General features: G+C 36.1%; 1 protein-coding gene across 1 annotated transcript in view; it reads right to left on the bottom strand.

Annotated features, from left to right (window-relative positions):
* Positions 1-776: 776 nt before the first annotated feature.
* The window catches only part of ZNF510 (zinc finger protein 510), a 27,222-nt gene continuing 10,738 nt past the window's right edge, over positions 777-17,260 (bottom strand). The window contains 3 exon segments of the mRNA XM_039245685.1: positions 777-2,873; positions 5,262-5,357; positions 5,654-5,780. Of these exon segments, the coding sequence (XP_039101616.1) occupies positions 1,024-2,873; positions 5,262-5,357; positions 5,654-5,780 (2,073 nt within the window). The 3' untranslated portion in view covers positions 777-1,023.

The raw sequence follows: 17,260 nt of genomic DNA, 5'->3' as shown, positions 1-17,260 counted from the left end.
ATGGGAAAAGGAAGTATAAAATGTAACACATTCCTACTATACTTTCAGATTTAGAAGTAACCACAGTATATTGTACTGGCCTAAAGGGCCTTATTTATTCCAAGATCACATTCGTTTCCCTCCCCTACTGTAAACCCTGCCCTAACAACATTTTCTAAATCTAGATACCCACTAACTCCATGGAAATTGATAAGATGTTGACCTGGGCACCAACAGATTCAGAAAAATTTGGGCCCCTTTCCTCCCTACAGTTCCCCAAAATATTTGGGTGGGTATCAATGGCCCCTGGAGACAGGAAAATTTCTCTCCCCTAAAGCAGCTGATATTAGGGTATATGGAGGCATGAGAAAATGTGGAAGGAGAGTGGCTTCATGACATTCAATAAGCCACATTTACTTTGGTTGCATGAGGTATGCTCACATTTCAACCAAAAAATCCTTTCAACATTTTGGTTCATCAAAATCCATTATAGGTGTATCATTTATTTCATTATGTTGAAAGGAGAAGATTTTTTTTTAAATGAAGTCTTGATGATCTTTGACAGACTCCCCCCAACACCAAACCTTTAATAAGCATACCCGCTGGCTGACGTAAGCTTGGCTTACTCAACAGTTTTCTGCCTCCCCAGCAGAGGGATGACTAAATTATGTTAATAAGCAAATAGACCTAAACACTTAAGAGCTCAATAGAGCAAAAGCTTACTTCTTAATCACAAAATGTTCAAATGCTGAGTATGTGAATGAGAATTTTGTTCTATATATTTAGGCACCCTTTTATCTTATAAAAAGCTGTGCCATGTTGAAGCGTGATACCCAAGGTTGTCCTGGGTCATCTCTGTTTTATTCTGACAGCATCCCAGTAGTTTGTCAGAACTGGATGTGGCATACAACATGAACATCCATGGTCCACCAGCCAGTCCCAAAGCCCTACTTGGAAGAAAGGGAGACCAGACAATTCTGTGTGAGTTATCTACAAGGCATGGCTTCTTTCAAGAGAGCTTTCCATAGTCCTTTGAAAGAAGTATCAGCCTGTGTGCATTCTCTGATAAACATTCAAGGTTGCGTTTTGGATAAAAGTCTTCCTACATTCAGATGTATGTGGTTCCTCTCCTGTGTGGATTTTCTGGAGTCAAATGGCTTGGTCTTTCAGCCACAACGATTTTCCACAGTTATTTTATCAGCAGGATTTCTCCCCTCCCGGAATTCTCTGGCAAATATTCAGTGTTGACTTCTTACACAATTTTCCAAATTCATTACATTCATAAGATTTCTCACCACTGTGAATTCTCTGATGTATTCTGAGGTTTGATTTCTGGCCAAAAGGTTTCCCACACTTATTACACTGAAAAGGTTTCTCCCCTGTATGAATTCTCTGATGATCACTAAGAATTGCCTTCCGGACAAATTTTTTCCCACATTCATTACATCTAAATGGTTTCTCCCCAGTATGAATTCTCTGATGCACTCTAAGGGTCGATGTACGAGCAAAAGTTTTCCCACATACATTACATTTAAAAGGTTTCTCTCCTGTGTGTGTTTTCTGATGTTGAATGAGATGGTCTTTTCGCCAGAATGATTTTTCACATTCGTTACACTGATATGTTTTCTCACCACTATGCGTTCTCTGATGTATTCTGAGGTTTGATTTCTGACCAAAAGTTTTCCCACATTCATTACACTGAAAGGATTTCTCTCCTGTGTGAATTCTGTGATGATCTCTGAGGGTTGACTTTTGAACAAAAGTTTTCCCACATTCACTACATTTATAAGGTTTCTCTCCTGTATGAATTCTCTGATGTCCCCTGAGGGTTGACTTCTGGACAAATGTTTTCCCACATTCATTACACTTATAGGGTTTCTCTGCTGTGTGAATTCTCTGATGTGTACTGAGGTGTGACTTCTGGGAGAAGGTTTTCCCACATTCATTACATTCAAATGGTTTCTCTCCTGTGTGAGTTCTCTGATGCTGAATGAGGTGTCCTTTTTGAAGGAAAGATTTACCACATTCATTACATTTATAGGGTTTAACCTCAGAGTGACTTCGCTGGCATACTTTGTGGACTGATATCTGGTAGGATTTCTTATCTTCAAGAGAGTCAAAGGATTTACCCCCAGTTTGTGTTCTGTTATTACATACTAATGGGTTCTCTTCTGTGACAGTTCTCCAAGGTTGAGTAAAGTATGACTTCCTGTTGAAATTATTCCCATCTGCATTACATTCATCATGTTTCAGAGACATGTTGAATTTATTGTATTCCTTAATAGCTGGCTTCTCACAGAAAGATTTCCCCCTGTGGTTAAGATGAGGGTGTTTCACTCCTGTCTCAGTTCTTTTATAGTTAAAGACTGTTGGTTTTTCATTTTTTCTCCTAAATTCATTTTGATAGGATTCTTCTCTTGTGTGAATATTCTTATGAGTAACACAGGCAGCCTCATCATAGATGGTTTTTCCAACTTCATTATATTTAAAAGCTTGCTCCAATGTTTGACACTTTTGACTCTCAGGAAAATTTTCCTTACAACTGACAGCTTCCCCACTTCTATTATATTCATATAACTTCTCTCCAGTATGAGTTCTCTCAAACTTAATTTTGAAAGAAAAATTTTCACATACACTACAGCAATCTGATTTTTTTGTTGAATGGCTTCTATTATTAATGATAAATTGGGGAATATTTTGCAAGTTTACTCCCCATGAGTCATATTTACAGGACATTTTTGTTGAAATAGGAGCTACGTGCAGATTAAACTGTTTTCCCAAAATTTCCTCTTCCTTCCCAGTCAATGGTTTATTATCGATGGATATTACTTTCTGAAAGTGGTTGTCTTTGATTTTCTTGTTCCTCTTGATCAGGTCATCATCTCTGTAGTCTTCTAAAATGGAGAGAAATTGAAAACATCTTATGAATCTTACATTTCTTATGGCTGGGACAAAAACATATAGCCTATATTGTATTTTAGTTTTTGTTTTTTTTCAAGATTAAATAATTTATCTGTGTGTATATCTTCACCCTCCTTTAAAAAACAAGATTAATACAGTGACAATTATGAAACTGGTAATAAATGTATACTGTATTTGGACTGTGATAAATTGGATTTTCCTGCCAGGGTAGAGAATGAATAGCAATTGAATTGACTTTTACAGGAGTAGTTATTTTAGGCAGCAGGAAAACCAGATAATGGGATGAACCCAACTGGACTATATAAACTTAAATACAGTAACAAAAAAACTTGGGAGATAATGAGCACTGATCAGCTAGGCCCAACTGAAGAGTTTGCTTTGAGGAAGTATATTATAGTCCTCCACTATCTAGAAACCATACTGGAAGAGTACTCAAGAGTCTTTACTTCCCATTTGATTATCTCTTATTTCCATTAAATCCTTCAACATCAAATTAAAATTGATAGTACAAGTTTCCTCATGATTAAATGAAGAAGTTTATAGTTTGGGATCTAACCCATCTTATGAGTCACAGAAATACAATCACATGTAAAAGATGAAAGGAAAATCCATTCTTGCAACTAAATTAGATTCACTGCTCAACTCCTGCTGTGGTACCTTTGATTTATCAAAGTTGAGTAAGTGAACTGATCACCTCATCCTAATTTTCCACATTTTAATTTGATGTGAGGGGTGTATTTTATATATGTATGCATGTATGCAAGCTCTATGCCCAGTGTGGGGCTTGAACTCAAGATCCTGAGATCAAGAGTCACATACTCTATTGACTGAACCAGTAAGGTGCTCTAAGGGGTGCAGTTTTAAATGGGGTATCATGGAAGGCCTTACTGCAAAGATGGCACTTAAGAAAGGTCCAAATCATTTATGAATTCTAGATGTCCATCCTTTGAAGCATTTATGAGTTGTAAATATCATCTGCTATTTTAGGCTCATCTCTTCACTCAAGTATGAAACATAATTTATATCTGCATAAAACTTATATGTGCAATTTAACAGTACAGAGCGAACACTGGTGTAATTAGAAACCATGTCAAGAAACAGAACCCAAAATGGCTCTGCAAAAATCCCTATTTATCTCTGCCCAGTTACAACTTCTTCATGTTTAAGAGTTCATACTCCCCTAATATTTATATAATTGTTTCCTTGGTTTTCTTTGTAGTTTTACCACCAAAAAATATATTCCTAAAAATGTAATTGTTTTGCATTTCTGACATTTACATAAATGTAATCAACAGGCATACTTATATTGTTTGCTTTCTTTTGCTTAATATTATATAGCTAATTATCCCTTAAGGAATACAACTATTTTTTCATTCTACTGCTGATGCACCCAATTTAAAACAAGAACAAACAATATTGCCACAAATATTGTTTTATTTATCCTAGAGAAATACAATCATGCCTTTTTGTATGTTATACAGTTAGGAAAGGAATTCCTTGGTTAAAAGTTATGTAGAACTTTAACCTGGTTTGATAACATCCTCCTGATAACACAGTGGTTTTACCAATTTACATTTTCCATCAGTGAGTAAGATTCTTTAATATTTCACATCCTCATTGGGACTTGGCTTTGCCAGAATTTTTAATGTCACTTCGTACATCTCTCATCTCACTTTATATTTTATTTTGCACTCCATGAAAGATAATGAGAGACTGAACACATTTTCAAAGATTTAATGGCCATTTGAAATTTCCTGTTCAGTCTTTCACTTATTTTTTAGTTGGGCTGCCACCTTTTCCTATGTTGACTTATGGAAGTTTTTACATTTTCAGGATGCTTATCCTTTCTTTAAAAAAATTTTTTTTAATGTTTTATTTATTTCCGAGAGAGAGAGACACACACACACACACACAGCATGAGCAGGGGAGGGTCAGAGAGAGAGGGAGACACAGAATCTGAAACAGGCTCCAGGCTCTGAGCTAGCTGTCAGCACAGAGCCCAACACAGGGCTTGAACCCACGAACCGTGAGATTATGACCTGAGCCGAAGTCGGACACTTAACTGACTGAGCCACCCAGGTGCCCCATCAGGATGCTTATCCTTTCTAGGTTACTTGTACTATATACATATTCTGCTACTCTGTAGCTTGTCTTCTCATCCTTTTAGTGGTATCTTTTATAAACAAAGGTCTCAATTTTAATGTAGTCAAGTTTATTAATCATTTTCTTTTGATTGATGCTTTTTGCACCTTTGAGCCTAAAAGAAAAGTCTTGAAATATAAAGGTTTTTATCACCAAACTGACTTTCTAGAGTCTAACCACCTCTACAGAATTCTATCTGCTAGTGCTCAGTCACTCACCTCGGTGGCTCTGGTTTGAGAATTCTTCCTCTAAGAACCAAGGCTCCTCTCCTTGCTCCAATTTGAAGATTACTGCTGGTTTGGAAATGCAGTTGCCTGTAAACAGGGAACAGTGGGATACTTAGGATGGATGATGAGCTTTTTAGTCTCCAAAAGTGTAAAAAGATACAGCTTCAGGAGCTGCATCCTGAAGATCCTGGTTTGGATTTATCATGGAGAGTTGACAAAACACTTCTATTATCTCCAAAAGGGCATAGCTACTAATTTCATATTCCTGAATGAAATGCCTAAATTAACATTAAAATCTGAATAAAGTATTCATGTGTATTGGTGCATAAAAGGAAATACCTTCTATATGGTGTGACGAGGGTAAGTTATATTTATACGCTCACCCACTGAAACCAGGTTGTTGTAGTTCTCCAGCATCACATCTCTATACAGGGTCCTCTGAATAGGACCCATTTGCTGCCACTCCTCCTGGGTGAATTCCACAGTCACATCCTTGAATGACACTGATGCCTGCAACAGTACATTTCTGCTCAATCTGAGGGTTCATAATTAGGTGACAAAGAAAATACCCTTAAAACAATTCTTATGTTTACTGTAAAGAGTTTAAAATAAATATAAAGGATGCGTATTTTGAATCGAATTTTAACTTTAATATTTTGAAAAAAATTTTTTTAAAATATTTTATTTATTTCTGAGAGAAAGAGAGAGAGACAGCATGAGCAGGGGAGGGTCAGAGAGAGGGTGACACAGAATCCGAAACAGGCTCCAGGCTCTGAGCTAGCTGTCAGCACAGAGCCCGATGTGGGGCTTGAACCCACGAACTGTGAGATCATGACCTGAGTGGAAGTCAGACCCTTAACCGACTGAGGTACCCAGGCACCCCTTAACTTTAATTTTTGAAATGTTTATTTATTTTGAGAGATAGCGAGAGAAATGGAGGGGCTCAAAGAGAAGGAGAGAGAGAATCCCAAGCAGGGTCCATGCTGTCCGCACAGAGCCTGATGTGGGACTCGAACCCACCAACTGTGAGATTGTGACCTGAGCTGAAATCAAGAGTCGAATGCTTAACGTCAGTTAAGCCACCCAGGCACCATGATAATTTTATTTTGGAGCTACTCAACTAGTAAAATGTTCAAGAGTTGATGCTCAACTGACTGAGCCAGCCAGGAACCCACAACTTCATTTTTATATTTTTAAGAGTTCTACACATGAACTATCAATAAGTATATTAGTAAAACTTTTGTTTTAAAATTCTTTTAAGCATAAATGATAAATTTCCTCCAATTTTTATCCCACATCCTAAATATACTACCCTGGGTATATTCTAGGGTAGGGGGTCAGCTAATTATGACCAGCTTGCCACTTTTTTAATAAATAAAGTTTTTATTGCAACATAACCACACACACCCAATCATTCTGTACTCTTCATGGTAACTTTTATGCTGTAACAGCAGAGCCTAGTAGTTCCATCAGATACCTGAGGACTATAAAAAGTGAAAACATTTACTATCTGACCCATTACAGACAAAATTTGCCAACCACTGGGCTAACCCAATCCAATTAAAGATTAACAATTAATAGAGAGGGATATATGTAGATTGAAAATAACAAAATGGAAAAAATATACATAAGAAAGTATGATAAAACATAATGAATAACAATTTATGATCCTTTTAACAGAAGATATGAAAATCATAAATTGGTATGCATTTGAAAGCACAGCTTCCAAATACAATCTTATTCATTGATTCTATCTGCAAATTCACCTCACTAAAATTTACTTCTAACCTCAATACTTTTGATTTTGCAGGATTTATGGACACTTGAAGAATGGTTAAAAATATTTGAGCGCTCAGCCCATGTTTTCCCAGCTGGAACTAAAGATAATGCTTTGACAAAAAAATTTTTTGCAGTCTATTTAGCACATTCTTAGCATTTTTGTGCTTTTTCTTGGTGTTTTCACTTTTTAAAATGCTCCGCCACCCCTGTGTAATGCAGAAATGTTGTCTAGTGTTCCCGAGTGCAAGAAGTATGTGATATGCCTTAGAGAGAAACCAAATGTGTTAGATAAACTTTGAGAATTAATTATGATGCTGATGGCTGTTAGTTCCTGCTAATGAATCAACACTATATTAAATATGGTATTTTTAAACAGAAACACACATAAAATAAGACTGTATGTTGAATGGTTGACCAAAATGTTGTGACTGGACACTCACTGGAACTTAACCCTATACTTCCCCTTAGGAGAATGATGCAGTATTTGCTAATTCAGTGCTCATAATGATTCTATAGAAAATAACCACTGAGAATAGTGAGAATCAATTACGTATAAACAAAAGTTAACAGAAATGATATAGAGGGATCCGTAATTACAATTGGTGATTTTAACACAACTCTCAACTCACAGGAGAAGCAGAAAATAACAACAATAACAACAGAGATTTAGAAAGGGATCAGCAACAGCCAAGAGGAAAAATCTGGCCCACTGTTTTTTTTTCTTTTTTTTTTTTAAATTTTAATGTTTATTTATTTTTGAGAGAGAGAGACAGAGACAGAGAGACAGAGAGAGAGAGAGCGCGCATGAGCAGGGGAGGGGCGAAGGGAAAGGGAGACACAAAATCTGAAGCAGGCTCCAGGCTCTTGAGCCATCAGCATAGAGCCCAATGCAAGGCTTAAACTTGCAAATTCTGAGATCATGGCCTGAGCTGAAGTTGGACACTTAACTGACTGAGCCACCCAGGTGCCCCTGTTTTCGTTTTGTAAATAAAAATTTATTGGAACACAGTCATGTTCATTTGTTATGTTATCTATGGCTGCTAGAGCACTACAACTGTAGAGTTCAGTATTTTGAGAGACCCTGTCTCACACAAAGCCTACTATGTGACATTTACATATAAAATTTGTTGACCACTCACACAGAAGATTTACATGACATAAATAACAAATTTGAGTAACTGAAACATATAGGATAACCTAATCATAACAAAATATTTCCTGGTGCATTTTGCATATTAAAAACAGGAAGTATCACCAAATTAGAAAAGATTACAAACATACAGTTTGGCTTTGGCTTTTAGTTCAGAGATACAGAGAGCTGAAAAGAGCAGTATTAACATCCTTACAACAAGAACAAGCTGGGCAGACTGAAAATTAAGGTATTTTAAAAAATTCATCAGAGAAGTGAAATTGCATAACAAACAATTTGAAATGAGGAGAGAGATAGGCACCAGTAGGAAGAATCAGAGCCCAACTGTTTGCTTACTGGACCTTATGCAACCAAACTTCACATAAAATAATAGGAAGATAAAGGGAGAGAAAATTTAACTGCTAAAGACCCATGTGCACAAAGTTGAAGTGTGAAGTCCCTAGGGAGGTGGTGTGTGTCACAGACATAGTGTGATTTGTGAGAGTTTCTCCAGGAACCCAGTATGTCACAGAGAGGACTGCAGGAGAATTAAGAGGAAGTCCCTTTCTGCCCCATGTGATGCTGGCAAGTATAGGGGGAAAACAATTACTGTTTAAATCCACTCACATCCATACTGCTTATTTCCACTACAGAACACTTAATCTGTAAGGGAAAAGTCAAAAAAACACATACCTTGAGGCCACTGATGGTATCTTTTTGCAGTAAGGGGAGAGCAATGGCAGACACTACCAAAATGTTGCCCAGACCCATTTGCCCTATTTTTCCTAAGTAATAAAACGGTGAGATGCAAGTTCTTAGGGCCTAAGACTGAGGTTAAATTAGAAGATAAGCCCCACTTCCAGAGAACTGTCATTATTTGACCTGTTTGGTACCCCCCTGGAACAGTTCATTCATAAGGCTATTTTCATTTGACATGACTCAAAGCTCACGGACTGCAAATAGCATTTTCTCTGAGGATATGACATTAGTTAATGAAAAAAAAGGGGATATTGTTTACCATCGTGGCTACTTCAGGCAGTTTATAACAATTAAGGGAAACAACAGTCTAATTAAAAAGCTTAAAGGGAAAAGCTGGAGCATGATATATCCAGAAGGGGCTTTGAAAAGCTCAGACATATCTCTGGGAATCTAGAAGGTGGCACACATGCTCTGGGCTATGTGCATATTCAGGAAATACCTGAGAAGGTACTAAATTTGCCTCTCATTAACCTTGACAGTCTGTGAAAGAAAAGTAAAGGTGAATACAAGAGAGTAAAATACCAGGCTAACTGTTGAAGGCATGCCCCAACATACAGAGCATGTTGGCAAAGACTGGAGCCTTACTTGTTACAAATATTTAAGGAAATCATTGTCCAATTACTAGCTGATATTTAGCTAATGGAGTGGAGACTTCAGTGACCACATATGACAAAGAATATAGGTTGTACATATTCTGTTCAACAGAGTCACTAATCAAAACAGCAGTGGTTGGTGATATTCTAGTGATATATATACATATATATTTTAAGATTTTACTTATTTATATACTTTTAAAGGTTTTATTTATTTATTTTGAGAGAGAGTGCACATGTAAGCAGGGAAGGGGGAAACAGAGAGAGAGAGAGGGAGAGAATTCCAAACAGGCTCCATGCTGTCAGTGCAGAACCTGACACAGGGCTTGATGCCACAAATCATGAGACCATAACCTGAGATAAAATCATTATTTGGATGTTTAACCAACTGAGCCACCCAGGCACTCCTAAGATTTTATTTTTTAAGTACTCCCTCAATCTAACGTGGAGCTCTAACTCACAACCTCAAGATCAAGAATCCCATGGTCCACTGAGACATCTTGGCACCCTGGCACATTATATATTAAATGTCAAGTTTTCAACAAAAATTTGAGACCTACAAATGAAAAACTATGGCTCATACACAGAAAAAAAAAAAAACCTAACCTATGTATGAAACATATATACAGGCAGAGTGTAAAACTTGCCTCTGAGGAAGTCCAGACATTGGACTTACTAGACAAAGACTTTTAATAAACTGTTTTAAATATATGCAATAACTAAAGAAAACCACATCTAAAGAACCAAAAGAAAGTATGGTAAGGAAGTCTCATGAAATAAGTAATACAAATAGACAGAAATAATACATATGTAATGAAAAAGTAAACTAAAATTCTGAAATTATAGGATTTGAAAATTTGAAACATGAAAGTAAAATAATTGAAGTGAAAAATTCCCTAGAGGTCTTAAAGGGAGATCTGAGAATGCAGAAGAATCAGCCAATTTGAATATAAACCTGCTGAACTGATACAATATGAAGACAGAAAGTAAAAATAGGGAATGAACAAGAAGCCTGTTTTTGTGGGACCTATAGGACACAATCAAACATTTAAACATAGCAACACCCACACAAGAGAAGTCAAAGGAGAGAGTACAAAGGGGCAGAAAAACAAAGAGTAAATCTTGAAAGCAGCAAAAGGGAAGTTTTTATCACGTCTAAAGACTCCCAAATAAGATTACCAGTTGATATGTCATCAGAAACCAGAGACACCAGAAGACAGTAGTGTGACACATTTAAAGTCCTGAAAGGAAAGACTGTCAATCAAGACTTCAGCATTCAGCAAAAATGAGGAAGAAATTATGACAGTCCCAGATAAACAAGGCCTGGGAAAATCTGTCAATATTACACAAGCGATATAAGAACAATTAACAGAGAAGTCATTCAAGGTTGTAATGAGAATACATGAGATAACTCACAACCACATGAATAAAGAAAACCATATAGGTAGAAGTTAACTACACAGGTGAAAATACAAAAGGCACTGTAAGTGTATTTTCTATATTCTTCTCCTATATGGTTTCAAGACAACTGCATACAACAGTAATTAGAAATCTCACACAATGTACACCCAATGAATAAAAATGTAATTTAGATAGTAAAAGCACAAAGCAGAAGGGGCTGGAACTATTGAGGAGTTTTTAGTGTATTGTTGAAACTAAGGTATTCATCTGAACAAGACTGTCATAGTTATTAACTGTGATCAACAAGGTAGAAAGTTTTAGTATATTATTGAAATTGGTATTTATCCGAACAAGACTGTCATAGTTAAGATGTTAATTGTAATCAACAAGGTAACATTAATAGGAAAAAATGTAGTAAAGGCACAAAGTAATTATAATGGTACACTAGGAAATATTGATTTAACACGAAAGAAGTAAAAAATGGTGAAGTAAAGAAACAAAAAGGACTTAATCATATCTAAATGGAAGACTGATTAAAAATGTCTAAATGGAAGACAAAACGTATCAGTAATCACATTAAATGTTAGTAGCTAAATACGTGAATTAAAAGGCAGAGACTGGCAGAATGGATTAAAAAACATTATCCAACTATATCCTGTCTCCTAGAGACACTTTACACTTCAAGACACAATAGCTTGAAAGTAAGACTGGTAGGAGATATACTATGTAAGCAGTAACCAACAGAGCCCTGGATTGCCTATAGTAGGATTAGACAAAATAGACTTTAAGACAAAAATAGGAGAGAAAAACGACAATTTTATTAATGGTAGAAGTGTCAATTTATGAAGACAATACACCAATTATAAACATACACTTACCTAACAACAGAGCTTCAAAATACTGACAGAATTAAAAAGACAATTCAACATTAACAGTTGGAGATTTTAATACTTCACTTTGATAATTGATAGAACTACCAGACAGAAGACCAATACAGGAAAAACACACTTAAACAACACTATATCAGCTGGGACCAAGGCAGATATAAAGATAGATATCTACAAAGACACTCAGGCCAACACTGGCAGCATACACATGCTTCTCAAGTACATATGCAACACTCTCCAGTGTAGATTATATATTAGGCCACAAAATAAGTTTCAATACATTTTAAAATGCTTATTTTAAGAGAGAGAGAGAGCATGAGCAGGGGAGGCACACAGAGAGAGGGAGAGAGAATCCTGATGCAGAGCTAGATTTTACCACCTGTGGGATCATGACCTGAGCCCAAACGAAGAATTGGCCTTTTCTAACTGAGCTACCCAGGCACCCCTCAATACATTTTAAAGGTTAAAAACATATAAAGTATCTCCTATGATCAAAATAAAATGAAACAAGAAATCAATGAGAAAACTGGAAAATGCAAAAACCTGTGAAAACAAAACAACACCCTCTTAAAAAAAAAACCCAAAGATCAAAGAATACTCACAAGGGAGTTACAAAATACTTTGAGACAAAATGAAAACACAACATACACCAAAACTCTTAAGATACAGCTAATGCAGTGCTCACAGGGAAATTTATAGCTGTAACACCTACATTAAAAAAAATCTCAAGTCAATAACCTAACTGTATACCTTAAGGACCTACAAAAAATAAATGTGAACTAAGCCCAAAACTAAAGAAGGAAAGAAATAATAAAGATTGGAGAAAACAATAAATAAAGAACAGAAAAACAACAGAATCAACACAACAAAGCTGGTTCTTTGAAAAATCAACAGAATCTATGGACCTTTAGGTAGACCAAGAAAAAAAAATACTCAAATTACTAAAATCAGAAATGAAGGTAGAGGACATTACTACTGACCTTTCAGAAACAAAAAGGACTATCAGAGAATACTATCAACAACTGTACACCAATTACATAACCTAGAGGAAAAGGACAAATTCCTAGAAACATACAAACTACTAAAGCTGACTCAAAAAAACCCAGAAAATCTGAACAGATCCATAGTAGAGGACTGAATCAGTAAATTTAAAACCTCTCAATAAAGAAAGCTTAGTACTAGATGCCTTTACTGATTGAGTTCAATCAAACATTTAAGAACCAATACAAATCTATCTCTAACTCTTCCAGAAATAGAAGAGGGAACATTTCCTAACTTATTCTATGAATTACTTCACACTAAAGCCAGACTAAGAAATCACAAACTAAAGATCAACATCCTTTATGAATACAGATGTAAAACTCTTCAACAAAATACTAAAAAAACAGAATCTAGCAGTATATCAAAATGATTATTATACACCATGACCAAGAAGGATTTATCCCAGGAATGTAAACATGGCTCATCAGACGAAAATCAATCTATTACTGTAGTAATAATAGAATGAAGGAAATAAACCGTGATCATCTCAGTTGATACAGAAAAAGTATTTGACAAAATCAGATACCCCTTCACGATAAAAACAATCAACAAGCTAGGAATTAAAAGGAAGCTACTCAACACAGTTAAAATCACTTATCTGGCATCTAGCTTAGCTAGCTCAGTCAGTTGAGCATTCAACTCTTGCTCTCAGGGTCTTGAGTTCAAGCCCCCACATTGGGGATAGAGTTTACTGGAAAAAAAAAAGTACTTAGGATAAACCCACAGCTAACATCAACACAATTCTATAATATAGGATGTGTCCCTCCAAAAATGAAAAATAAGACAAGGATGCCTGCTGTAGGCAATTCTTTTTTTTATTAAAAAAATTTTTTTAATGTTTATTTTTGAGAGAAACAGAGAGAAAGAGTGCAAGTAGAGAAGGGTCAGAGGGAGAGGGAAACAAAGAATCCAAAGCAGGTTCCAGGCTCTGAGCTGTCAGCACAGAGCCCGACACAAGGCTTGAGCTCACGAACCTTAAGATCATGACCTAAGCTGAATTTGGATGCTTCAACAACTGAGCCACCCAGGCACCCGTAACCAATTCTATTTATTATACTGGAAATTCTAGCCAGAGCAAATAGGCAAGAAAAAAACAAAGACTTCAAAATTAAAAAGGGACAAAGTAAAACCATCTGTAATCATAGACCACATGATCTAATATATAAATATTTATATTTAAAATATAAACACTAAAGAATCTATAAAAACTACTAGAGCTATAAAATAAATTCAGAACATTTTCAGGATTTAAGATGAACTAAAACATCATTGTATTGCTACACAGTAGCAATGAACAATAAAAAAAATAAAGAGCAATTCCATTTACAAGAAAGTAAAAAGTAAAATATGTATGAATAAATTTAACAAAGAAGGTACACAACTTGTACACTCAACAGCAGCAAACGTTGCTGACTGTATTTTAAAAATTTAAATAAATGAAGGATATACTATGCTCATCCATTGTAAGATTTAATATTGTTAAGATGGCAATACTCTCCAAAACAATCTACAGATTCAATGACATCAGTATCAAAACCCCAATGGCTGTGTTTTTCATCAATGACATCTGTGTCAAAACCCTTCATAAATGTTGTTCCTAAAATTCATATGAATTCAGACCACAATGCTATGAAACTCGAAATCAATAACAAGAAAAAATTTGGAAAGATAACAAATACTTGGAGACTAAAGAACATCCTGTACTAAAGAATGAATGGGCAAACCAAGAAGCTAAAGAGAAAATTAAAAAGTACATGAAGGCCAATGAAAATGGTAACACCACAGCCTAAAACCTCTGGGATGCAGCAAAGGCAGAGAGGGAAGTATATAGCAATCCAGGCCTTCCTAAAGAAGGAAGTAAGGTCTCAGATACACAACCTAACCTTACACCTTAAAGAGCTAGAAAATGAACAGCAAATAAAACACAAAACCAGAAGATGATAGGAAATAACAAAGATTAGAGCAGAAATCAATGTTATTGAAACAAACAAAAAACCCAGTAGAACAGATCAATGAAACCAGGAGATGGTTTTTTGAAAGAATTTAACAAAACTGATAAACCCCTAGCCAGTATGATCAAAAAAGAAAAAGGACCCAAATAAATAAAATCAAGAATGAAAGAGATCACAACCACACAGCAGAAATACAAACAATAATAAAAGAATGTTATGAGCAATTATACACCAATAAAATCGGCAATCTGGAAGAAATGGACAAATTCCTAGAAACATATAAAACTACCAAAACTGAAACAGGAAGAAATAGAAAATTTGAGCCAATCCATAACCAATAAAGAAATTGAATTAGAAATCAAAAATCTCCCAGAAAACAAGAGTCCAGGGCCAGATGGCTTTCCAGGGGAATTCTACCAAACATTTTTTTTTTCAATTTCTTTCTTCCTTTTTTTTTTTTAAATTTCTGAGAGAGAGAGAGAGAGAGAGAGAGAGAGAGAGAGAGAGAGAGAGACAGTGTGAGTAAGGGAGTGTCAGAGAGAAAGGGAGATACAGAATCTGAAGTAGGCTCCAGGCTCTGAGCTAGCTGTCAGCACAGAGCCTGATGCGGGGCTTGAACCCACGAACCGGGAGATCATGACCTGAGCCAAAGTCGGATGCTTAGCCAACTGAGCCACCCAAGCTCCCTTCTACCAAATATTTAAAGAAGAGTTAACACCTATTCTTTAGAACCTGTTCCAAAAATAGAAATGGAAGGAAAACTTCCAAACTCATTCTATGAAGCCAGCATTACCTTGATTCCAAAATCAGACAAAGACCCTACTAAAAAGGAGAACTACAGACCAATTTACCTGGTGAACATGGACATAGAAATCCTCAACAAGATACTAGCCAACCGGATCCAACAATACACTAAAAGAATTATTCACCATGATGAAGTGGGATTTATACCTGGGATGCAGGGCTGGTTCAATTATCTGCAAAACAATCATTGTGATGCACCACATCAATAAAAGAAAGGACAAGAACCACACAATCCTCTCAATAGATGCAGGGAAAGCATTTGACAAAATACAGCATCCTTTCTTGACTAAAAGCCTCAAGAAAGTAGGGATAGAAGGATCATATCTCAAGATCATAAAAGCCATATATGAAAGGCCCACCGCTAATATCATCCTCAATGGGGAAATACTGAGAGCTTTACCCAAGGTCAAGAACACGACAAAGATGTCCACTCTCACCACTGTTATTCAATATAGTATTGGAAGTCTTAGCCTAAACAATCAGACAACACAAAGGAATAAAAGGCATACAAATCAGCAAGGAAGAAGTCAAATTTTCACTCTTCGCAGATGACATGATACTCTAGATGGAAAACCCAAAAGGTTCCACCAAAAAACTGCTAGAACTGATCCATGAATTCAGCAGAGTCGTAGGATATAAAATCATTGCACAGAAATCAGTTGCATTCCTATACACCAAGAGTGAAGCAACAGAAAGAGAAATCAAGAATTCGATCCCATTTATAATTGCACCAAAACCCATAAAATACCTAGGAAAAAACCTAATCAAAGAGGTGAAAAATCTATACACTGAAAACTATAGAAAGCTTATGAAAGAATTTGAAGAAGGCACAAAAAAATGGAAAAGTATTCCATGCTCCTGGATAGGAGAACAAATATTGTTAAAATGTTAATACTACCCAAAGCAATCTACACAATCCCTATCAAAGGAACAAGAGCATTCTTCACAGAGCTAGAACAAACAATCCTATAACTGGTATGGAACCAGAAAAGACCCCAAATAGCCAAAGCAATCCTGAAAAAGAAAACCAAAGCTGGAGGCATCACAATCCTGGACTTCAAGCTGTATTACAAAGCTGTAACCTGGGGAGCCTGGGTGTCTCAGTTGATTGCGTGTCCGACTTCAGCTCAGGTCATGATCTCAAAGTTCATGGGTTCGAGCTCCACATCAGGCTGTGTGCCAACAGCTAGCTCAGAGCCTGGAGCCTGTCTTCGGATTCTGTGTCTCCCTCTCTCTCTGACCCTCCCCTGCTCATGCTGTCTCTCTCTCTCTCTCAAAAATAAACATTAAAAAGAATTTTTTTAATAAAAAAAAAAGCTGTAATCATCAAGACTGTATGGTACTGGCACAAAAACAGACACTCAGATCAGTGGAACATAACAGAGAACCCAGAAATGGACCCTCAAACATATGGCCAACTAATCTTTGACAAAGCAGGAAAGAATATCCAATGGAATAAAGACAGCCTCTTCAGCAAATGGTGCTGGGAAAACTGGTCAGTGACATGCAGAAAAATGAACCTGGACCACTTTCTTTTTTTTTTTTTTTTTTTTTGCTTCCAGTTTTATTTTTTTTTATTTTTTTTTTTTTTACAAATAGTTTATTGTCAAATTAGTTTCTACATAACACTCAGTGCTCATCCCCA

The sequence above is a fragment of the Hyaena hyaena genome, unplaced genomic scaffold, assembly GCF_003009895.1.
Source record: "Hyaena hyaena isolate Hyena2069 unplaced genomic scaffold, ASM300989v1 scaffold_269, whole genome shotgun sequence".
Classification (NCBI taxonomy): domain Eukaryota; kingdom Metazoa; phylum Chordata; class Mammalia; order Carnivora; family Hyaenidae; genus Hyaena; species Hyaena hyaena.
Note: the sequence above shows the minus strand (reverse complement) of the source record. Positions and strands in the feature narration are given on the sequence as shown.